The sequence below is a fragment of the Equus przewalskii genome, chromosome 15 (genome assembly GCF_037783145.1).
Source record: "Equus przewalskii isolate Varuska chromosome 15, EquPr2, whole genome shotgun sequence".
Classification (NCBI taxonomy): Eukaryota; Metazoa; Chordata; class Mammalia; order Perissodactyla; family Equidae; genus Equus; species Equus przewalskii.
The window spans coordinates 5322067-5347304 of record NC_091845.1 but is presented as its reverse complement, the minus strand read 5'-3'; the positions used below and the strand labels follow the sequence as shown (position 1 = coordinate 5347304).

Here is a 25238-nt window from a genome sequence, read left to right as displayed (position 1 = left end):
TCACCCACTCCCAACCCCCGGCAACCACCAATCTGTTCTCTATACCTATGAACTTGGTTTTCCATGTGTGTGTGTGTGTGTGTGTGTGTGTGTGTGCTTAAAATTCCACATATAAGTCAGATTATACGGCATTTGTCTTTCTCTGTCTGACTTATATCACTTAGCATAAGGCACTCAAGGTCCATCCATATTGTCGCAAACGAAAAATTTCTTTCTTTTTTATGGCTAAATAATATTCCGTGTGTGTGTGTGTGTGTGTGTGTGTATTATATACACCATAATTTCTTTATCCATTCATCTACTGATGAACACTGTGTGTATGTCTCGACTACTGTAAATAACACTGCAATGAATATGGGGGTGCAGATATCTTTTTGAGTTAGTGTTTTTTTCTTTGGATAAATACCCAAAAGTGGAATTGCTGGATCACGCGGTAGTTCTACTTTTAATTTTTGGAGGAACTTCCACAGTTTTCTATAGTGGCTGCATCAATTTATGTTCCCAACAGTGCACAAGGGTTCCCTTTTCTTCACATCCTCTCCAACACTTTTATTTCTTATCTTTTTGATAGTAGCCATTCTACTAGGTATAAGGTGATACCTCACGGTGCTTTTGATTTGCATTTGAAAATGCCCCAGATTTCCCACAGATTTGACCACGCTCCACACCCTCCGGATGGATGCCCCCCCGATTCCAAGTCCCCACTCTCTCGTGGATCTTTTCACATCCTCCAAGTCTCCCGAATATTCCTTTATCTCTAGCTCTCAGGAACTTTGACACCAATTAATGTAGAACTGCAGTCGAGGTGGGATAGGAGGCGTTAAAGACTCCGCCGCCTCATCCATTGCGCCCCTTGGTCAGGAGCTAAAGAACTACGGACCACAGTCGTTCCCTCCACAAGCCGGGGCGAGGAGCAGGGCGTTGGCGTCAACGCGTTGCACTAAGTACCGGGACGTCAAAACGTCCGCAAACCAACCAGCCGCACCCGCTGGTTCTTACGCGCCTGCGTGGAGGCCGCGGGCCGCCCTTCGCCTTCTGAATCCGCCCCGCCTGCTGGGCGCCCTCGAAGACTCGGCGCTCGACGGGCCTCTGTCAGCCTGCCTTCCGGTTGCGGCGCCGCCGCAGGCGCGCCTGCCGAGTGCCGAGCAGCCGATGGAGATGGCGGCGGCTGTGTGAGGGACCGTGGAGGCCCAGCGCCCGGCCGCAGGGCTGGAGAGACCTGCGTGCCCGCGGGAGCCCGGCCGGGTACAGAGGGCAGGGCCGGGCCGCGCTGAGGGGCGGGGGCGCGGCTCCCCTCAGGGACAGAGGCGGGCGGGCCGCGCGGGTGTGGGATGCGTGAGGTTGTGGTGGGTGTGACGTGCGCGGTGGGAGAGGGGGCTTTCGGGCCGTGCGTTTCGCTTGTGTGTGCTTGCGATGCTGGGCTCTGTGTGGTTGTGAGGTTACGCGGGGCGTGAACAGTTGTGTTTGGTTGTGCGGCGGAGCCGGGGGTGGGTGGTGGTCTCCGCGGGGTTGTCCTTGATCCTCTGGTTGTGTGAGGTTGGGGCGTTTGGGTTCTGACTTGTGTGGAGTTTTTGTACTGTTTTGCGTGGCGTCTGTGCGATGTGTGGAGTTGTCATGTCTGCTCTGTGGGTGTTTCCTGTTGTGTGGCTGTGCGCCGTGTGCACAGTCGGGTTGAGTTCTGGGGAGGGGGTCGTGTGCGGTCGCGAGGCGGGGATGAGTGGGCTGTGGGATGCGCAGTCTGTGCGGCGTGGGGCCGGGGCCCTTCCTGCTGGACGTATAGTTGCAGGATATGTAGATTTTATTATTTTTTACGTTGTTTAGGGTGCGAGGGCTTGGTGGTTTGTGGTCGATTTCTTTGGTTTGTGGTGTATGTTTGGTTAGACGATTTTAGAATTAATGAATATTCCTGGAGCTTTGTTTTGTTTCCTCGTGGTTTGCGCCAGGCACTGTGCTAGACCCTGGGGATGTGGTGGCGAAGACAGGCATAGTCTCTGCCTCACGGCGCTTAGTCTTCTCTGTTTAGTCCCTTTGTGCACTTGTGATTATAAATTGAGGCGAGTGCTGTGAAGGAGAAGTGCAGGGGCTGTCCCGTGGGAGAATGCCTCAGGGAAGAGGCACTTCCTGAAGCAGTGAGGTTGGGTTGAGATGTGAAGGGGGCGTGTGTGTTTGATGTGTAGTTGTTAGGGGCCAGTGCCTGGCAAGGAAGGGAGTGGTCAGAGTCGGGCTCAGTTGAACCCCTGGCTGGGGAGGGAACTGGAGCTGCTGTTTCAGTGATCTGGAAAAGGGGCTGAGATCTGCATGTATACAGTCGTTGGGCTTCTTAGCTAGAGGGAAAGAACAGGGACCTGGTGTTTGATTTGTGCGTTTTCTGGGTCACTGCCACCCTTCAGCCTTGAGGACCAGGCAGTGCCTCCTCAGTGGCCCTCTAGGCAGGGCCATCCACAGCTAAGGTCAGACATTCCTCTTCACTCTCTGCTGTGGTTTGTGGCCTCAGGTTCTTGGGGAGAAATTTCTCTGCTTTTGTGGAAGGGTTTTGTCTGGATTCTCCTCTGGCCAGGAGTCTTTCTGAGGTGACATTGCAAGTGACTTTGTCATGGCCTGTTAAAAGTAACAGTGTAACTTATTAAGCCCCGAATTGTTTAAGCACTGAATCCTTTTATTTTGGAAGCAGCGAGAACATTAGGCTTGCTGCTCGACTGTCGTAAACTGTCATTTATGAAATCTAGTAAGTTCATTGGGGAGAAAGTGCTCTACAAACGTGAGACACAAAATAGATTTTTCTTTTTGACCCCTAGGTTTCAAGTGCTCCTCCTTAGACTGAGGTTGGGATTTTGGTTCTGTTTGCTTTTGTTTGTATTTTGGGGCAGACACTATCTCTTTTTCATTGGTGCAAGGTGCAAGGGCTCAATATATGTGGTTGAATAAATGATGAAGGTAAAGAGAGTCAAATAAAAACTTTTGCTTGTTGATAAGTACTTCAGACATTTCCCTAGTGGCTAAAGTGGCGTACAGATTATGGCGTTGGACCATTTGGAATGAATGTTAGAGGATTGCCTTGGTGTTGTGTTTGCTGTTGAAGTTGAATTTTCCTTCCTTGTCTTCAAGAGTCTGTGCTTCCCATTTCATTGAGTTGCCATTGTCCAGTGTCATATTGTAGAGCGAGATGAGATCATCTTAGAAGGTTTTGTGTTTTGGTCTAAGGATTTGAGAAAGTAGTTTGTGTTCTTAAACTTGCACTGAACAAACATTAAGTACCCTTGTTGAATTGTGAAAAGAACAAAGAAAATTCTTAATTGCTGCTGATTTGCCTGAATTGGCTTTTTCTTCCCTTGTTTCCTTTCTCAGGGCTTCTACTCCAAGGAGGAAGCCTCATCCAGGGCCATGATGCCACTACCCCATCATCTGTGTGCTGCTTGGTTAAGCTAATGCTGCGGGAGCCCTCGTCCCTTGTGGAGGAATCACGCTGACTCTTGGCATGAGGCCGCTGCCTTACAGTGGCTGAGAGTGACTGCCATGGCTTCTCTGGATGACCCAGGGGAAGTGAGGGAGGGCTTCCTCTGCCCTTTGTGCCTGAAGGACCTGCAGTCTTTCTATCAGCTTCAGTCACATTATGAGGAAGAGCACTCCGGGGAAGACCGTGATGTCAAAGGGCAAATTAAAAGTAAGAGGCGAGGATTTTTTGCTTATCCCATTCTGTCAATGGGAGTTCTAACTCATGGGATAGTTGTCATCAGTTTCCATGTTGCCACCAGAACATGATAACCAGTAATAAATAATAATAGTAGTGAACATAGCTAGTGCTTACCATGTGCCAGGCATTGTTCAGAGTCTTCCCGTATATTAACTTCATTTCATCCCCACAGTACCTGTGACTGTGAGCCCCATTTTACTGATGAGGGTTCCAGACATGGAGAGATTAGATAACTTACCTGAAGTCACACAGTGAGGCAGAGCCTGGCTTTGAACCTTGTAAATGTAATTACTCTGCTCTGTTGTTTCTTGCTAGACTGTTTGAATTATCGAACTGCTAGCCAAGGAGGGTTTTGGAGTGGAATTCCTCTCCTTTGCTCTGAAAGTGGAGGCACATTGTGCACCCATTTACCTGTCATAAAGTCAAGCCTTCCTGCCGTCCGTCCTTCAACTATGCCTTGTCCTCTGCAACCCAGGAAAAGGAAGGTCATAGTTGAAAAGCAAAGAGAAACAACCCAAAAAGTTAAAACTTGGTTTTTGAGCTTCCAAGGGCTCAGGTCCTGGAGGATTATAGAAAGAATTTTTCAAAGTAATTTGACTATTCATAGTGTTCATTTCCGGGACTTCAGATTTTTTTTTTTTTAAGATTTTATTTTTTCCTTTTTCTCCCCAAAGCCCCCCAGTATACAGTTGTATATTCTTTGTTGTGGGTCCTTCTAGTTGTGGCATGTGGGACGCTGCTTCAGCGTGGTTTGACGAGCAGTGCCATGTCCGCGCCCAGGATTCGAACCAGCGAAACACTGGGCTGCCTGCAGCGGAGCGTGCGAACTTAACCACTCGGCCACGGGGCCATCCCCCCGGGACTTCAGATTTTAACTCCTAAATACTATGCCGCTGCTCTGAAACTCACTTTCCTGATGGTTAGCTGACCAGCTTCAGTGAGATTAAAAAGGTCTGGATGCTGTATTCGCAGTTCTCTGTGGGGTGGGGGAGAAAGGAATGATCTTGTATTCCTAAGTGCACTGTGGCCTTCCCACATGTGAATCACATGAACCCTGGAACCGGATCGTCTCACTCTGTGTCTCACTTTTCAGTTCAGAAAAAAGAGGTATTGAAAGCATTAACATTTATAACTTCTGTCCAAAAATGTGTTTGACAAAGTCAAACATTTTCAAAATCCTGATGGCTATGATGGATGAGGTGGCTTCTGGCTGAAGAGGCTGGAGCAGAGCCATAACTATTAGGAGGGAAAAAAAAAAAAAACACTTTGTGCTTTATAGTTTTCAGAGTTCTCTCACATACATTATTATTTCTTTCTTTTTTTTTTTTTTTAAGATTGGCACCTGGGCTAACAACTGTTGCCAATCTTTTTTTTTTTTCCTGCTTTATTTCCCCAAACCCCCCCTGTACACAGTTGTATATCTTAGTTGCAGGACCTTCTAGTTGTGGGATACGGGACACCACCTCAACGTGGCCTGATGAGCGGTGCCATGTCCGCGCCCAGGATCCAAAACCTGGGCCGCCGCAGTGGAGTGCGCGAACTTAACCACTCGGCCACAGAGCTGGCCCCACATTATTATTTCATTTGACTCACTCAGAAACCTTGCAGGAGGGACGATGGTTGGTCTCATTTTACAGAGAAAAAGTCAGGTTCAGAGATGTTTAGTGACTTATCCAAAGTCATACAGGAATTGGCAGAACTAGGCCTTGAGCCCAGGTGTTCTGTCACCTCTGAGTCTAGTGCTGCTCTTTCTACTTGGTATCATTGATAATATGAGACCCTGTCTTCCAATCACAGCATGCACTGCAGCTGGAAAACAAGCAAACTGATTAAGTTTCCTTGGGAAACTGAAGGGTCTCCGTGATTTTCAGGAAGCATCTAGTCTCAGTGTCAGCTGAACTGAGTTATATGTCACGATATCACTAAGACTTTCATGCCAGTGGGTACAGAGTTGAGAGAGTGTCCTCAGATTCCTGTGATGACCTTTTTATTAGAGGGAAAATGTTTAAGGTTATTTATGGAATAATAGATTTGGGAGTCTATTTCAGGAATGCTAAAGTGAAAATTTTGTTCCTGTGAAAGAAACTTGAAAGGATTCTTTTGTTTTTTCCATCTCTACCTCAGAAGAACTAAGAGATTGAGTTAAGCATTCCTTTAGTACTCGATGATCATTTCTTTAGTTGAGAAGGAATTCTTGCTTGTGTTGCAGTTTTCTGTGTTTCAGAATCAGGAAAGTAAAGTTTTAAAGATTAATATCAAAGATTTTTGAAAAGTCTTAAAAAGCAGATGGCCTCTTCATTTGATCTTCTGATTCTTAGAAATTTTATGATATTGCTAGTTTAGGCAAGTGAAATGTTAAAGGCAAAAGAGCAAAGTGGACTTGGTATCAGGTTTTGGAAGTAGTTTAAAAAAGAAAATAGAGACTCTTGCATTTTGAGATTTCCCCCAACTCTTCACGGGTATTCTTCGTGGATTCATTTATGGTGTTTGTTCCACTTTTCAAGGTCTTGTCCAGAAGGCTAAAAAAGCGAAGAACAGACTGTTGAAACGAGAAGGAGATGACCGAGCAGAATCAGGGACCCAAGGATATGAGTCTTTCAGCTACGGAGGGGTGGATCCGTACATGTGGGAACCCCAGGAGCTTGGTGAGAAATTCTGTTCGTTCGTTCAGCAAATGTTTATTGAGCATCTATATGTTCTAGGTAATGTTTTAAAAGTTGGCTTAGGAGGCGTCAGCAAACAAGAATGGTCTAAGCTTCTTGTGGACCTTATTTCCTAGTAGGGGCAGAGAATGGACTGAGCATCTGCTTTGTGTTAGGCACTGCATTAAATGCTTTACATGAGTGCTCTCATTTAATCGTCACGGCACTCCCTCGGCACCTGCCCATGGTCACATAGCTGGGAGACTGCAGAACGGGAGTAGGAGTGCAGGTGTCTGACCTCAGCCCAGGCACAGACTCCACTGATGGGACTGTCTGCTCTCATGTAGGATGTTACCTGCCTACTGAGAGGCACTGATTTGTGCAACTTAATTTTCTGAAACATGTAATTATGGTATCATCTACTTACTTTCAAAATAATCATCTTTTTGGGGTGATGAAAATGTTCTAAAATTTATTTTGGTGCACAACTCTGTGAATATACTAAAAACTATTCAATTTGTGTGCTTTAACTGGTGGATTCTGTGTATGTGAATAATGTCTCAATAAAGCTGTTACCAAAAATGTCATGCCACGTGGAGTTGAACTAGCTAGTCTTAATATCCTTTAATTGTTGAATGATCACAGTCATTAATGTAATATAGTATTTTCTGTCCATGCAGTGGATAAATAATGATTCCTGTGTAGTGCTTTCTTATACTTTCATGTTCATTATCTTGCTCAGCTTTCACAAAAGCCCGTGTGAGGTAGAGTGGATAGTGATGTTCATTCCGTTTATAGATGAGGAAGCAGGCTCTGAGAAGAGAAGTGATATGTATCCAGGGTCATCTATCATATTCTTCTAGTGCCACCACAGAATGGCTCTTTTTGGATGAGGAAAGTTCTGGAACTGCACTGTCCAATGTGATAGCCACTACCTGTATGTGGCTATTTAAGTAAAAGTCACTTCCTCAGCCACACGCTAGCCGCGTTTCAAGTGCTGTATCTCCACATGTGGCTAGTGGCTACCATTTTGGAGAGTGGAAACATTTTCATCAGGGAGGAGAAAAATGGCTTTAAAAATAATACTATACACATATAATTATGAGTTATGTATGAAAGCCAATTAGAAACATGAAGGAGAAATTTCTTATTAGCTTTTTTGATAGCTTATTTCATGATTGCCAATGTTAAATTATCAGGGTGATTTTCTGATTTACTTGCCTGTTTCAACAACTGAAGGAAGTCAAATCGTGGAAGGTTAAGTGAATGGAAAATTTTAGAAGTTGATATTTGTTATCACCCCTAAGAATTCAAAGCTAAAATTTAATTAGATGTTAGAGTATGGTTAGGGAAAAAAAGATGCATGGATAGTTAAGAGTGTGCATGTGAGAAGCTCAGATATGGTACAGTGTATAAGTGAATAGGCCGTCACTGGGAGGAGGAAGGGAACTGAGTGCTGGCAAGGGGAGAGGGCAGGGCTGGTTCTTTGAAAGAGGTGAGATTGAGCAGGGGATATTTCAGATACTCTGAGACAACAGGCTGCTCGGTTCCATTTGTGTGAGGAGGTTTGTCCTAGGTCTTGGTTGCTGGACTGAGGAAGGTATCAGTTTAACTAGCTCCCGTAAGGGCATCTATTAGCATTTACATATTTTGGTTATTTTGAGGATTGTTTTTGTTCTGATGAAAAACCATATTGTACCAACTTTGGGAAGTACAGAAAAACATGAACGAATTTTCAAAATCATCCGTAATGTTACCGCCCTTTATATTTAACAAAAATTCATGTGCCAGGCAATGTTCTAAGGACTTTATAAACTTTAACTTATTTAATCCTCATAACAGCTCTGTGGAGTAGGTACTATTGTTATCCCCATTTTGTAGATGAGTACTCCAAATTACAGAGAGGTTAAGGAACTTGCCCAAGGTCACACAGTAGAGAATTGAAACTTGAGCACAGGCTGGCTCCAGAGTCCAAGCTCTTATCCACTGTACTCTGAGGTCTCTCATATTGTGCTTTGTGGCCTCCAGAGTCACCAAAATTAACATTTTAGCAAATTTCCTTCCATTTGCTTTCCTGTTTTTTTGAATTCTTAGTAAGGCTCTAAAATCCTAGAGTTTTTACTTACTTTTGAAATTCATTGCAGATAAACAGCAAGGTAGAGAGGCTCCCTCAGAGAAATGACAAGTCACTTATCTCCCCACCTCCTCCTCTCCTTCTAGGTGCTGTGAGAAGCCATCTTTCTGACTTCAAAAAACACCGAGCTGCCAGAATTGACCACTATGTTGTTGAAGTCAATAAATTAATAATCAGGTTAGAGAAGGTAAATTTTGTTGTTTTAAAACACTTATTTTCTGCAAATATAAATTTTTTGGGGGGGAAATTACATTTCTGCAGCTTGTGTTATGTATGTTGTATATATCTGTTTGGTTTTTCTTGAGGAAGATTAGCCCTGAGCTAACTGCTGCCAATCCTCCTCTTTTTTGCTGAGGAAGACTGGCCCTGAGCTAACATCCGTGCCCATCTTCTTCTGCTTTTATATTTGGGATGCCTACTACAACATGGTGTGCCAAATGGTGCCATGTCCCCACCCGGGATCTGAACCGGCGAACCCCGGGCTGCTGAAGCAGAACGAGTGAACTTAACTGCTGCGCCACCGGGCTGGCCCCTGTCGTATATATCTGATGCTGGCAGAGAAACACCCCACCTAGAGAGATGCAGAGGACATAGTGAACAGTTCTAGCCTGGACTGATTTTGCTGAAAGGAGTAGCCCAGGTTGACAGACTTGCCACATATCCAGCTTCCCTTTTCCTTCCTAGGAAGCCCGCTTGGCTGCTGGAAAGCCTTTCTGCCTTCAGATTCTTTCCTCTTTTGTGTGTCCCAGGCAATCACACAAAGGGGCATACTGTGTGATATCATTTGGTGGCAGACAGAAGTTGGTGACTAGATCCATGAGGAGTACTCGCCGGTGCCAGTGTGCAGTGTAGGAACATCTTGACTGGGCTTTGTTTTCTGTGGTGTGGATACCAGGATCACTCTGTTTTACTCTGACTCTAGAAGTGCTTGTTGTGTACAAGCTGGATTGTGTGGTGGGCATGGTAGCAACCACAGGTACAGTTCTTTATGTCTACTTTATAGGGCAGAAATACATGGCCAGTTTCATTGCCCAGGAAGACTATGGAGAATTGGGAGTTCCCCATTGCTTTCCCTGGCCGTCCCCACCGCATCCTTGCCTACCCTTGGTTATTGCTTAAATGGGTAACTAACAATAAAGAGATTGAAAGTGGGTCATGAGAAGGGAGGTGCCTTCTAGATGCAAAGCTAATACTCTGTCTCCCATGTTAAATTGCTTTTGTGACTTTGTGGGGTTGGAGATCACAGATGAGACTTGAGAAATGCAGATATGCTGATTCCCGCTTGATTCCTGTGCAAAGTGTATATACCTCACCTGATTAATTCCATTGGGCACTGTTTTCTCCTTGTCAGCTCACTGCATTTGACAGAGCAAATACCGAGTCTGCTAAGATCCGAGGTAACTCTAGAACTTTACTCACATTCATTCTATTTATCTTTCTGCCTGACCAAATCCTTTTTTTAAATGACTTGCTTTTTTGTTTGTTTGCTTTTTGTTTTGTTCTTTCTAAAGCAATAGAAAAGTCCGTGGTGCCTTGGGTCAACGACCAGGATGTCCCTTTCTGTCCAGACTGTGGGAATAAGTTCAACATCCGTAACCGCCGCCACCACTGCCGCCTCTGTGGGTCTATTATGTGCAAGAAGTGTATGGAGCTCATTAGCCTTCCCTTGGCAAGTAGGTAACACGGAGGCAGGGCCCTGGACCCTCATTTCCTCTTGAGACTAGCCTGTTTGCTAATCACCCCTGGGTGATTTTTTGAACCTTTTTGTTTAAATTAATTGCCCATGGGATCTTCATTCACTCGTTGAGTCATGAAGCTACTACAGGCTAGGCACTGTGCTAGGGGCCAGGGATACAATGGTCTATAACAGTGATTGGCAAACTTTTTTCGTAAAGGATCAAATAGTAAATACTTTAGGCTTTGTGGGTTAAGTATGATCTCTGTGACCTTTCTGCTTTTTTAAAAAAACCTTTGAAAAATGTAAAAACCATACTTAGCTTGAGGGCCATATAAAAAAAGGCTGGACTTGGCTTGCAGGTCATTGTTTCCCCACCTCTAGTCTATTATAAGGCATCATTCATTCTCCCAGGGGTTCCAGCATCTAGCAGGGGATACAGACTCACAAACAACTCATTGCTTTATAAAGAGATGTATACAATGAGAGAAGTTGTGTCAGGTATCCAGGAGAGCTGACCAAATCTTTGTCAGCTCTGCTTGGAAGTGGCAAGTGAGGCTTTGAGAGGAGACTATAGGAGAGAGTATTGAAAAATGGGCAGTAGGCTAGTCCTTTCCTTTGAGATAAAAGTCACAAATGGCTCACTGCCATATAGAACAGATAGTAATATCATAATATGAGAGAGACGGTGTGCTGTGGAGACTGGGCGAGAGGGAGAGCGTGGATGCTCAGGATTGAGAGGTGACGTTCAAGAAGAGCGTTGAAAGATGACTAGGCTTGCAGGGATGGGGCAGGAGGGCATCCTGGGTAGAGTGACGAGCAGGAGCAAAGGCGTGGAATGTGGAAAGGCCCCGGGGAAGGTTAGTAGATGAGCAGACAGACTAGTTGGGGGAGTGTGGAGGGCATGTTTGAGAATTGTGGGAAAGAGGCTACAAAGTAGGTGTAACCCGATCGTCTGGAACTTTGAATCTCAGCTGGCTAAAAGTTGCTAAAGACGATTTCATGAGCTTTTGGTCAGTTCTGGGATGTTTGGGTTGATTTTGCAACCCTGGAGAGTTCTGCTGACTCTACATGTGCTGTTGGCTACAGTGCGTCTGGATAACATGGGGCAGAAGCAGATGCTTCCTCTGTCTAGCTCTGATGTCATTGGGCACATGTTACTCTGATGCTTTCCCTTTCTCTCTGAGACAGACTCCCTGTCTCACCTGGGACTTCAGAAACTATGTTTTTGGGATACTATTCACCTTTCTTCTCTTGGACTAACTAATCAGCATTTACTGGGCAGCTGCTGTGGGGGAGCCCTGTTGGATATGTAGGGGTGCAAGTATGAGTAAGACATAGCTTCTACCCTTGAAGAGTCACAGATTCATAGGGCAGCTCTGGGGTGTACATAGAACTGTTATACAGGGAGAGAAGTGGAAAGTGCTCCAAGAGGGGCAGTGTGGTAGGAACTGATCAGAAGGGCAGATCCAGGAATAGGGGAGAGCTTCCTAGAGGATGTGCCATTTGAGTTGAGCTTGGGAAGGGGTAGGAGTCAGGCATTTGGGAGTGGGGGAAGGCTGTCAAGACAGTCCAGAGAGAAAGTGAGTTGCATCTGAGGCACAGCAAGTGAAGGAGGGCAGTAGGTTAACGGTGGGCCTCAGAGCCTCAAAGGCAGACCACCCTAGGCAGTCTGACTTTTTCCTGGCTGTTGGTGGGAGTCCATCCCATTGCAGAGCTTGACCACAGGAAGGCAGAGCTTCTTGCCCATAGGGAGAGCTTGCTTTTGCCGGCATCAGCACCTGCTGTTACCCCCCATCAGCTCTTACTCCCCTGCTGTCGTAGGAGGTGGGTGATTGGAGGCTGTGGGCTCGCTGCTGCCTGTCTTGTGTTGTGCTTTACAGACAAGCTCACCAGTGCCAGCAAGGATTCTTTGAGCACCCACACCAGCCCCAGCCAGTCACCCAACAGTGTTCATGGCTCCCGCCGGGGCAGCATCAGCAGCATGAGCAGTGTGAGCTCTGTCCTGGACGAGAAGGATGACGACCGGATCCGCTGCTGTACACACTGCAAGGACACGTTGCTCAAGAGAGAGCAGCAGATTGACGAGAAGGAACACACCCCTGACATTGTGAAGCTCTATGAGGTGACTCATTGTGTCCAGTCTTGGGTCTCACTTGCGAGGAAGATTTGGCTGTTCATTATGTACAAGCCTGCACATTTTGGAGAATGCTTTGGGAATTTGTTCCTCTGAATCATTTTTAGTTTCTGCTAAAGGGCTATGGTATAATTTCCCAGCTAGGGCCCTGGGAGAGTCACAGAGTCATCCTGGGTGTGTTGCAACAAACTTATTTCTTCACCCTCCTTGCCCACTTGAAGGCAGGAGGTTGGAGGCTTTGGTGGCCCAGAGGCAAGGGGAGGAAGGATGCTTGCCATGCAGCGTGAACAGGTTCTGTGAGATCTCGTGGTGAACCGTGGGCCAGAAGAGTCCTGGGAGACTCACTTGGGAGTTTCAGACTTTACAAGTTTGAGAAACTGCCCACAGGCTTAGAGCTTCCCCTTTCAAGTCCGTTTAAAGGCCTCCACTCTCATTACCACCAGTGACCACAGAACATCTTTAGTAGATGCACACTGTGAGAGGAACATAGTATAGTGCTAGAATATGAGATTTGGAGTCAGACTGGGAGTGAGACTGCCTCGGCCTCCTATTGGCCAGGTGAGACCTGCAAGCTGAGAAGGATTAGCCAGGAAGGGATTGGGCAGGGAGATGGTAGGAGATGGGGAGGAGGAGGAGATCAGCCCGGGCAGAGGACGCAGCTCATGCAAAACTCTGAACACAGGAGGAGTGTATTTTTGTTTGATCACTGAATGGTCACTGTTAGTGGTCCTGTAGGTCATAATGGCTATGTTTCTGAGATCACCATTAAAATACTCAGGCTACTAGAAATGGTGTTAATTGAACCCTGTGCTGAGGTGCACATGTAGCCATTATCTATCCTTTATGTGGAGTCCCTGACCAGATAACTCATTTTTGTAAAGAGGCACCTTGCTTTTTGCTTCCTTTTTTGAAGTAAGCCCTGGCATTGCCTTGTGCTGCTGTCTTGTATCATCTGTCAGAGAAAGAATGTCACAACTAGTTCCTTTTCTCTGCCTTGGTAAACTCGTTGGCTTGTGTCCTGAAAGGCCTTGCTCCTCTCAAAAACATCCAGTCAAAAGTTCCACCCTCACCTTCTTTCCTTCCTACAGGATTTTCTGCTTGTAAAGTGGGTCTGTAAATCAGGAAATTGATAACAACAATAAAAACAAAAGACTCTCTGCATTTTTCCATTTTAGAAACTGCACATTTTAAATATGTCTCTGCTGATGTAGCGTAACTTCTGGGTAGGCTTTTCTGTACCTTGAGAGAATCACTCACCTCTTCTTTTTTGTACTTAGAAATTACGACTTTGCATGGAGAAAGTTGACCAAAAAGCTCCTGAATACATCAGGATGGCAGCATCATTAAAGTAAGCTATTCTTTTCCATTTTTCTAGTTCAGTGGTGACTGTTTTCTGGCATTTTAGGTCAATTATTTAGTAGCTGAAAATGAAATCTTAACTGGCTGTGCTTCTCTTCTGTGACCAGCTATAATGGGGGTGAGCAAGGGCAGCAGGCCTCCTGCTCATGCCTGCGGAGATGCCACTTCAGGGCAGCAGTGAGGTATCGGGGCTTAGAGTAGGGGTTGGCAAACTTTGGCCTATGGGCCAAATCTAGGCTGCCATCTGTTTCTTTTTTTTAATTAAGATAGAATTCACACACCATAAAATTTACCCTTTTAAAGTGGTTTTTAGTATATTCACAACATTGTACAACCATCACCACTGTCTTAATTCTACAACATTTTCATCATTCTAATAAGAAACCCCATACGCATTAGCAGTCGCTGCTCATTCTCCCTCTCCCTGGCAACCACTAGTCTACTTTCTGTCTGTGGATTTGCCTGTTTTGGACATTTTGTATAAATGGGATCATAAATAAATGATCTTTTGTGTCTGTCTTCTTTCACATAGTGTAGTGTTTTCAAGATTCATCTGTGGGGGCTGGCCCAGTGGTGTGGCAGTTAAGTGTGCATGTTCCACTTCGGTGGCCCGGTGTTCACCAGTTCGGATCCCGGGTGTGGACATGGCACCGCTTGGCACACCATGCTGTGGTAGGCGTCCTACATATAAAAAAAAGTAGAGGAAGATGGGCAAGGATGTTAGCTCAGGGCCATCTTCCTCAGTGAACAGAGGATTGGCAGCAGTTAGCTCAGGACTAATCTTCTTCTTCAAAAAAGATTTATCTGTGTTGTAGCATGTATCCTTTTCTATGAGTACATTGTATGCACAGACCACATTTTGTTTACACATTAGTCTGTTGATGAATATTAGTCCATTGGGTTTTCCTCTTTTGGCTATTATAATGTTTCGATGAATGTTCATGTATAAATTGTTTTGCGGACATATATTTTTATTTCTTGTGGGTATCCACCTAGAACTGGAGTTCTTGGGTCTTATGATAACTCTGTGTTTAACTTTTTGAGGAATTGCCAGAGTGTTTTTCTAAAATGACTACACCACTTTACATTCCCACCAGTAATGTGTGAAGGTTTCAATTTCTTCACATCCTCACTAACACTTATTATTGCTGCTTGTTTTTTGTTTTTTGGGTTTTTTTTTTTTTTTTTTGGTGAGGAAGATTGGCCCTGAGCTAACATCTGTGCCAGACTTCTGCACTTTTTATGTGGGACCCTGCCACAGCATGGCTTGATGAGTGGTGTGTAGGTCTGTGCCTGGGATCCCAACCTGCGAACCCTGGGCTGCTGAAGCAGAGTGCACGAACTTAACCGCTATGCCACTGGGCTGGCCCTGCTGCTTGTTTTTATAAATAAAATTTTGTTGGACCACAGCCATACCCATTTGTTTGATTACTCTCTCTGGCTGCTTTTGCACTACAGCAGCAGAGTTAAACAGTTGGCGACAGAGACTGGCCTGCAAAGCTGAAAATATTTACTATCTGGCCCTTTACAGAAAAAATTTGCTGACTCTTTCTTAAGAGCATTGCTGCTTCTGAAAGTTAGTGATATGAGCTAGAATTTGAGGTGTTACTACTAGAATCAGATCCCAGAAGTTTTTTCCAAAGTTGCAGGAAAAAATTAATTATGGTATCCAGTATTCTCAATTTGAGGATCCTCTGTCTTTGTCTTAGGCCTGTGTTGCTCACCTGCCACCTTTGTCGTGATGCCTGTAGATTTAGATGTGCCTTGTTTAGAACAAACCTGCATTTTTATTTGGACATTTACTGCGGCAGTATTGTATAGAGGTCGCAAAAAACAAAGGTGTATGTTTGGCTTTTCCTGCACGATTTCCAGTATAAGTCTCACATGCAAAGAAAATGGACTTTTTTGTTTGTATAGTCCTTAAGGAGTCTCCTGACTTTTGAGCCTGTAAATGTCTGACTTACAAAATATGAATGGCTAAACCCAGTTGATTTGTGGCAAAACACCCCTTCCCCTGTATCTCTTTCTGCCTCTACTGTTGCTTTGGGCCTCTTCTTCCATTTTCTGTTCTTTCCTCCAATGTTTCCCAGCCAACAGGGAAAAAGAGGTGGAAGGGAATAGAAAAGAGTTAGGGAAACTCTTGCAGACTCTGCCCTATTTTGCCCACTTCTAACAGCTAGATGTTTGCAGCCCCTGGCTGCAGACAAAGGAAGGGGAAGAAACCCTATTTCTCAAGCCCTCTCAGTCACCACTGCCCAGGGCCCCTCCCTCCTTATATTTGCACGTCCTAGACACCAGTCTTCCTCTGTCCATTCCTCAGCCTAAAGCACTGGTTCTAAAGAACAGCAGGAAAGGGCACATCTTCTTCTCTACCTGCGGTTCACTGAGCACTAATTTCAGTCACTGGAACACACTGCCCTCCCTGTGAGTAGCTTGGGGAAAGCACTCCAAGTGACTCTCATATATACCTCCCCAAATGGAGAGTCCTCGGCTTGGAGCAGGTAGCTGTCTCATGCTCCTTTCCTCTGTGGAACTTACTGGAGTCAGCACCCCCTCCTCCCTCCCCTGCCCATTGGTTTGAAATTAGAGCAGGAGGGGCCCAGCCCCGTGGCCGAGTGGTTAAGTTTGTGCGCTCCGCTTCGGCAGCCCAGGGTTTCACCGGTTCAGATACTGGGCGTGGACATGGCACTGCTCATCGGGCCATGCTGAGGTGGCGTCCCACATAGCACAACCAGAAGGACCTGTAACTGGAACATACAACTATGTACTGGTAGGCTTTGGGGACAAGAAGAAGAGGAAGAGGAGGAAGAAGAGGAGGATGAGAAAGAGGAAGAAGAAAGAAAGATTGGCAAGAGATGTTAGCTCAGGTGCCAACCTTTGGAAAAAAAAGGAAATTCAAGCTGTTAGCCAAGGGGCTCCTCTCCCTGAGTCCTGTTGTTTTTTTGCTTTGTGCCTCAGACACAACTGTGGGTTAATGGACTTCCCTGGCCAGCTGGGGAACTACTATTGCTGAGCACATTTCCAGATGTCTAACTCCTGCTCCTTCAAAGACCAGTTCTAAAGGACTTTAAAGATATTTCACTCCCTCACTCATTCATTCAACGGATATTTATTGAGCACTGCTTATGTGCCAAGCACTATTCTAGGTGCTGGGGCTATTGCAATCTACAGTGAAGACAGTGTGTGCCTCTCAGGGAGCTTCATTTTCATGGGAGCACAGAGCATAACCAAGTGAACAAATAATGAACAAGATAACTGCAGATGTGATAGGTGCTCTGAGGGAAATACAATTGGATGACGTGATTGAGACCAGGAGAAGTGATTTCAGATTTGGGCCAACCTTGTTATTTTCCACATGTCTTGGAGATATCAAGACAAGGCACAAATCTCAATTCTAGTCTGCTGTGCTTTTTGCAAACTGTGCAGTAAGAGATGAACAGCCTTAGTGAATCCTCAGATTACAGCCCACACCAATATTTATCCAGCCAGGACTTTTTTATGGATGGTAAAATAGGTGAACGCAGCAATCCTTTCTGCTTATTTAGCTTGAATTGCTGCTCCCTCAGAAAGTGGCCATTGGTGAGGCTGGATTAATAGCTGTGAGATCTTCTTAAATGTTTCTCTTCTCAGTAAACATTGATTAAGCTTGGCCCGTGTGCAGTTACTGAGGATATAAAAATGAAAAGCTGTAAGCACTGCACCTTGAATTCAGCAGTCTAGTGGGGGTGACAGACTTATAAATGAACTATTCCAACATCACATAATAACTGCTGTTGTTCCCTGAAACCAGAGTCAAGCCACCCCTGGCCTTCCCTGTGTCCTCTGCTCCACCCTGGCCTTCCCTGTGTCCTCTGCTCCACCCTGGCCTTCCCTGTGTCCTCTGCTCCACCCTGGCCTTCCCTGTGTCCTCTGCTCCACCCTGGCCTTCCCTGTGTCCTCTGCTCCACCCTGGCCTTCCCTGTGTCCTCTGCTCCACCCTGGCCTTCCCTGTGTCCTCTGCTCCACCCTGGCCTTCCCTGTGTCCTCTGCTCCACCCTGGCCTTCCCTGTGTCCTCTGCTCCACCCTGGCCTTCCCTGTGTCCTCTGCTCCACCCTGGCCTTCCCTGTGTCCTCTGCTCCACCCTGGCCTTCCCTGTGTCCTCTGCTCCACCCTGGCCTTCCCTGTGTCCTCTGCTCCACCCTGGCCTTCCCTGTGTCCTCTGCTCCACCCTGGCCTTCCCTGTGTCCTCTCCTCCACCCTGGGCAGAGTTAGGCCCTTTCCTCCCTTCTTGATTTGGAGTCAAAGTGCTTTTCTCACACAGGGAGTGGTGGTTCATGAGACTTCGGAGCGTGTGGCAGTTGATACAATGCCATGCTGGAACTTGCTTGCCTAGGGCTTCCTTGGTCAGCTTTCCAGTTGTTTCTGTTCTCCATGGGTAGTCTTCAAGTGAGAAAAGCCAAGTGCTTTGTACTCTGATGTGGTGTAACCGACTTATTTAGTCAACTGCTTCATACATCTTACTAGATATAGTGACACTGTTTAGGGAAAGTAGGCCAAAGCCAATTCCGTTGCGTTTATTTTGGCAATAAGCTTAAGAGCTAGTCCTTAGAGGCCTAGGTATGAGTCTGTCCGTATGGTGTCTGCAAATTGGAAAGCGGCTTCCAGTTGATTAGCACTTATATTTTGAAAAGGAGTGAGCACTGCATTATATACAAGAGTCTGAAACATCGCTTTGAGAGAACTGTGTCTCCCTTTTTGAGCCCTTGAAACTTTAGAGTCCTTGTACGCTATACTCTCCGGTCAGTGCAGTGAAACTTAGATCAGACCTCTCTGTGATTTCTCCTTAGTGCTGGGGAGACGACCTACAGTCTGGAACATGCCAGTGACCTCCGAGTGGAAGTGCAGAAAGTGTATGAGCTGATAGATGCTTTAAGGTAAGGTTTATCAGGTGATGTCTTACCTGCTGCCTTGAGTGGAGGAGGTGCTGTTCTAATGAGGTTGTGGGAGGCTAGCAGACCTGAGCTTACCTAGAGTCCTGGTGACAGTGTGTATGTGTGAGGAGGAGGCTGAGGAAGGTGCCAGATCTGGCACTCAACTCGTATCAGTAACTTTTGGTTAAGGATTTCTAATGTTCATTATTATTAAAGGAATAGGAACTAATTATTAACACCAGCTGTATGCCAGCCACTGGATATTGAGAGTAGCTCGTTTATTCTACCAAAGTTACCCTGTGAGGTAGGGATTAACATCCCCATTTTATAGGTAAGAAAATGCACCATAGCTAGCAAAAGTGGTAGACTTAGGATAGAGACCTAGATTCTTTCTTCAAGTTGACGGCTGCTTTTTTTTAACTGTGGACTGGCCGTTGGTGTTAAATCAGCCCTTTGAGGTATAAGAAATACAGTGACTCAGGCTGAACTGAGATGAGGAATCCTTGTCCATCTGTATACATAGGACTGGCCACATAATTTGCAGGGCCTGGTACAAAATGAAAATGCAAGTCTTTTGTTCAAAATTATTAAGAATTTTAAGACAGTGACAGCAGACTGTTAAACCAAGCACAAGGCCCTTCCAAGACCAGACCCTGTGTGGCTACACAGGTCAATCACCCATGAAACTCGCCCTACATGTGTAGTCAGTCCCTCAGTGGGCGAGTATTTGTCATGTACCCTGTGCTGTGTTAGGGGACTTGGGTATAGCCAAAGGGTAAGAAACAGGCTTTGCCTTCACGGACACTTCAGCGGAGTCTCTAACTTGTCTCCTTCACAAATCTTCCTGATGTACAAGCCTGGCAGCTTAGAGACTTTTCACCCTTGTTTCTGAGTCTGGCAGCATCTGTTACATTGATGTGTTTCTTCCAATTCAGTAAGAAGATCTTAACCTTAGGCTTGAACCAAGACCCTCCACCACATCCAAACACCTTGCGGCTGCAGAGGATGATCAGATACTCAGCCACACTTTTTGTGCAGGTAAAGCCATCGTGGGGTGGCATAAACATCACGCTTGTCTACCCTGCTCTTCTACTGCATAGAGGGCAGACCGTGCCAATGACTTGTTTATTTTTTATTTATTATTTTTTGAGATTATAAATGCATTATGCCATATTTAGAGAAAAATCTGGATTTCAAAGAAAAGTAAAACTACTTTTAATCCTATGTCCTCAGTACAATCACACATCAGTCTGGTATATTTTCTTCTTTTTTTTCTGTTTGCATTTGTTGTATAAAGTAGTTATAATAATGTATATTTGCAAATTTATGTCTTCTCTTTTTTTCCCTGAATTTTGTGTCATAAGCACTTTTTTACATAGTCTTCAAGTGTGTGAATGTATTGAATGGCTATAGAGTATTGCTTTGACTGTGTATACCATCCTTTATTAGCCATTCCCCTTTCATTAGGTATTTGACAGACTCCCCTCTTGCTGTTGTGATCACTGCGTGATGGAAGTCCTTGTACATAGCATTTCTTCCTTGGGGATAAGCTCTGAAGGGGCTCTTCCTGGGCCGTTGGTTGGGACTAAACAGCTGATTGTTCAAGGGCAGGCTAAACCTAGGTGTTTAGATCTGAGTTGTTTCTACCTCAGAAAGCCCCTTCTGAGAGTCACAGTTGACAAAGTAATCTAACAGAATCCTACTGGGTTAGTTTCCCGACACCGTATTGTAGAGAATTAGGCCCTTTCTCCTTTGGATTAGTGACTATTCTCCAGTCATTTGGTGAGTGCTACTGTGTACCAGGCAATGTTCTAGGTGTTAGGTGTCCTACTGTGAGCAAAAAGACAAACGTTCTTGTTCTCATAAAGCTTATATTCTAGGGAGGGCGATAGACAAGAAACAACGAAAACATCTAGCTTATAAGATCGTGAAACGTGCTGTGGAGAAATGTAAAGCTGGGAAAGGGGGGCGTCAGGTGGAGGCTCACCAATTTAGATAGAGTGGGCAGGGAAAGGCCTCACTGAGAAGGTGAATTATTGGGATGCTGGTATTGATCATTCATAAGGGAAAGGCAGCCCATTTGGAAGGTGACTCTCTTGCGCGATTTAAGAGTTAGGTCCTTTCCCACTACTGATAATTAATGTACTGCCTAAGGGTGGAGTGGCTTAGCTTAAGGGGACTCTCGTCATAGGGCTTAAGGTTCATTTTTTCCCTAAAAAGGTTAAAGTGCAAAATTGTCTGTGACTTCCTGCAGGAAAAATTGCTTGGTTTGATGTCACTGCCCACCAAAGAACAGTTTGAGGAGCTGAAAAAGAAAAGGACGCAGGAGATGGAGAGGAAGAGGATCCTGGAGAGACAGGTGAGTGAAGCGCAGGGACGCTGGCGGCTGGCTTCCTCCTTGTGCTCTCTGGAGCACAGAGGCCTGTGCAGGCTCCTAAGAGATCCTGTGAGGTTGTAGGAAATCAGAACCTCTCACACGCTCTGCTTTGCCTTTTTCTCCTGTTTTGGACTGACAGTCATCTGTAGACACCAGAATAATTGTTTGTTTCTCTCTCTAGGTCCTAGTTTTCTTTCAGAGGTTCTGCTGATTTTCTCCTGTCCAGAATACCATAGGCAGTTCTCCCTCTAATACAGGTTGCAGGGGACCCAGACACCAGGGAGTTCTTTCTAGAACACTTTAGAATATGCAGTATTAAAGAGAAAAAAATTATGCATTTAATATTGTGTGAGATTCTAGTGAAGATGACTGGTAATAGACCTCAGAGGTTTAAGTATACAGTCAGTGAATCTATGATTGAGAAAATCTTATCCTTTAAGTTATTATTATTCATTATTTTATTTTGAAAATCAGGCTGGTTCCTCTTCTCCTCCTGAAAACAAAAGCACAATTCAATTTTAGCAGTTGGCTGTCTTAGTCCTGAGGTGGGCAGTTGGAGGTCTCACTGGCGCAGGGAGAGCAGGACCACAGAGGGCAGCTGACTATGTGGCTGCTGTTGGCTTGGTGACTGTGTCTCTTCTCTTTGGCTTTGGTGTCTCCCCAGGCTGCCCTGGAATCCCAGCGAAGGCTTGAGGAAAGGCGGAGTGACCTGGCGTCTCGTGCGGCCAACGGGGAGGTGGTGACCCTTCGAGGGGGCCCTGCCCCCTTGAGAAAGGCTGAGGGCTGGCTCCCGCTGTCAGGAAGTCAGGGGCAGAGTGAAGACTCAGACCCCCTCCTCCAGCAGATCCACAACATCACATCATTTATCAGGCAAGCCAAGGCTGCAGGCCGGACAGATGAAGTGCGCACACTGCAGGAGAACCTGCGGCAATTGCAGGATGAGTATGACCAGCAGCAGACAGAGAAGGCTATTGAGCTGTCCCGGAAGCAGGCCGAGGAGGAGGACCTGCAGCGAGAACAGCTGCAGATGCTGCGTGAACGTGAGTGGGAACGAGAAAGGGAGCAGTTCCGGGCGGCATCCCTGCACACACGGACTCGGTCCCTGGACTTCAGAGAAATCAGGCCTTTTCAGCGGGAGCCCGGCAGAGAGCCTCGCACCCAACTTGCTCATGTTTTGGATCTAGGCTCCTCCCCAGCTCAGAGCAGTGCAGCTGCCAAGACCCTTTCACCCAGCTCAGTTCTTGAGCCCATCAGCCTGTGGTCTGGGCCCCCAGCCCTTGGCCAGGAATTCTTCCCCCAGACCACCATATCACAGCAAAATGAGGTGCCCTCCCTAAATCTCTTTGATAAGGAAGACCTTTCCAGCCCCACAGCAGAGGGCACTGCCAGCCCACTTGCCGCAGAGCCTTCCTTTGGTCCTTCAGCCCGCATCCTCAAAGAGTACAATCCTTTTGAGGAAGAAGAGGCAGTGGCAGGGAATCCCTTCACTAACCCAGACAGTCCAGCACCCAACCCCTTCGACGAGGAAGATGAGCGTCCCCACCAAAGTCCCTCAAGCCCTCCTGTTCCTGGCAACCCCTTCGAGGAAGCTACCTGTACCAACCCCTTCGAGATGGACAGTGACAGTGCGCCAGAGAGCGAGGAGCCCATAGAGGAGGAGCTCCTCCTCCAGCAGATCGATAACATCAAGGCGTACATCTTTGATGCCAAGCAGTGTGGCCGCCTGGATGAGGTGGAGGTGCTGACAGAGAACCTGAGGGAGCTCAAGCGCACCCTGGCCAAACAGAAGAGGGGCGCTGACTGACTAGTGGGTGGGCAGGGCACCTTTGGGCTCAGGGCCTGGCAAGAGCTAGTGGAGCAGGAGAGAGGGTTGGTGGAATTGATGGGGAAAGAGGAAGGACGAGAATTAAGATGCACACAGGTTAGGAGAGGGAATCTGCTATTTTGTGCACTTGGAGATTTTCCACTACAGTTGAATAATAAAATGGGAACTAGAACAGGGAGAATCAGCACTCATTTGCTGTTTTTCCTGTTTTTTTTTTTAATTGGATTTTCCCTTTAGAAGGGATTTTAAATTTTACTAACAAGATATAACTAAATGCTGTTCTTTTGGGCCCAGGGCAGAAATGGCTGCCATGCACCTCGTGGGTCCATGTGCTCCTGCCTAGTCTTTGGTCATTATGCAGTATTATAGGGCTGCTTTAATAGGGCCCTTCCTTTAGCCAGGACAGACAAGACAGATTCCTTTAAACTGCTCTGTTCTGGCCGAAGTCTGTCCCCTTTAGGCTATGGGTTCGTTTCACCTGGGACTTCCTCTGCCCTGCTGGGCACATCCTAATTGTACAACGGAAGGGGGAGGCACTGCTATGAAAGCACTAGTTTAGGCCCAGGAGAGCCCAGCACCGCTTTTTTTTAAGAGTAGGTGATAGGGATGAGGTTTCGCCAGGATCTGTTTCCCTCTCAGTTTAAGTTCTTGTTTGTCTCTTTCGGGAAGTTAAACTCCCAGTGCAGGGTATCACTGTGAGTCTGATCATGAGCTTTTTAGAAAATAGGAGTGGTTAACTTTTGGTTGATAGAGGTTAGGTATTATTTGGGAGAAGAGTCTCTACACAAACATTGCTCTGTTGGAACTGAATGGCTGCTGGAACAATTGTCTGTCCCTGGAGAAACCTCCCTCTAGAGCTTTGGCAAAATTACCCTGGCCTGGGCTCTTTCAAAGGCCCCAGACTATAATTTAGGAATTGGTGATCAGGACATTTTGTGGAATATTGTTGGGAGAGTGGAAGCTTCCCTGAGTCAGAAGATAAATTCAAATAATTGCCAAGGCTAGTTGATCAGCCTTCTTCTCTTTTGGTTCATCCTGTCAGGACAGGGGCACTGGTGAGATATTTTCTTACCAATGTTTAGTATTAAGAAACTGAAATGTTTGAAGAGGCACAACCCAGGATTTTTCTGATAGCACTGCAGTACTTGAACTCTTCCCCAGTTAAGGGCAAAAAGGGAAATTGTTAATTTAGCTCTGGTGCTTTGGTTTACAGGAACATAACCCTTAACTGATGTCTGACATGATACCCAAGTGTGCTCAGCTTTGGGTAGAATTCCTGCAATTATGCTTGTGAATTAATGAACAATAACTAGCCACTAGTCACTTTAAACCCCTTAACTAACTCCGGGTCATAACTCTCATTGGTTACTGATGTGAGAGTCAAAATTCATTTTGTTCCTTTCTGGGAAGACCCCTGTTGATCTTGGGAATGTCTGAAAAACATTGTGGTGTAAAAATAAGCTCTATTCGTGTTGACACTATTCACATTTCTTTAGTACCTGCTGGATCTTTGGGCTGAATGAAAAGGTCCTGTCTAGGGGCGTGGGAATGGGGAGTGGGTAGAGGGTATATGGAGGACCTTCATATTTGGGTTCTGCTCATAAAGAAATGTGAGTGGGGTACTGTCCTCAGCCAGTTACTAACCTTGCTGATTGTCCTGGGGGTTTTTGGAAGTCGGCACCCAGGCATCTAAAATGTTGCCTGGTACAGGCGTCTTTTCTCCCTCGAGGTCCGTTCCCTTCATGCTATCCTGGAGGGTTTTACGAATGGTTGCATGCTCCTCCCTGCTCAGTCCGTCATTTCTCTCTGACTGAAGCAGAGGAAGCTCTCTGCACCAAAAAGCAGGTAGTTCCAGAAGCTAAATGCTACTTTCCGTCACAATTACTTTTCTTATGAGAATATATCTCTCTTAATTAGCTGGTGGTTTCAATTAAAATGAGTTTACTCAACATGCCCTTCCCCTGAAATCAACCACAGGTAGCAGTCTGAAGGAACTAAGAGCATTGAGAACCACACATATAAGAAACATTTTTTAAAACTAAAAAAAAAATCACTGAATATACTAAACCAAACTAAAACTGTTTGATGTGATGGAATTCTTCCATGGCTGTATTCTAGAATCATAGACACAACAGGAGTTAGAATTCTCTACCCGTCAGCAGTACCATTTCCCAGAACTCACACAGGCACAAAGTTGGATTCACAGAGACGAGGTAACGTCAGGGGGAAGATGGCCTATGAACTGCAACCACAACTTCAAGTTCTTACCTCGTGAATGTTTCACCGCCTGCAGTCCTTCAAGGCAAACAGCTCATCTCATCAGAAGATGGTGCAGTGTCGGCAGATCTCCCTAGATGTAGACCGTATGTGGAAGAGACTTTGGGGATTCAGGCATCTAATGAAGTTGGCTTTTCCCGTTTATGCCTTGTTTGTATTTTTCCCTGTCTAATACACTAAGGACACTTACTCATTAAACTTGCAGCTCAA

General features: G+C 45.9%; 1 protein-coding gene across 1 annotated transcript; it reads left to right on the top strand.

The window, feature by feature from the left end:
• Positions 1–1007: 1007 nt before the first annotated feature.
• On the top strand, positions 1008–25238 carry RBSN (rabenosyn, RAB effector). The gene is made up of 12 exons (XM_008520841.2): positions 1008–1245; positions 3346–3661; positions 6196–6336; positions 8554–8654; positions 9819–9864; positions 9979–10140; positions 12026–12267; positions 13557–13627; positions 18466–18552; positions 19485–19587; positions 20804–20908; positions 21591–25238. Exons 2-12 carry the CDS (start codon positions 3514–3516, stop codon positions 22728–22730), a joined length of 2346 nt encoding a protein of 781 aa, XP_008519063.2. The 5' UTR covers positions 1008–1245; positions 3346–3513; the 3' UTR covers positions 22731–25238.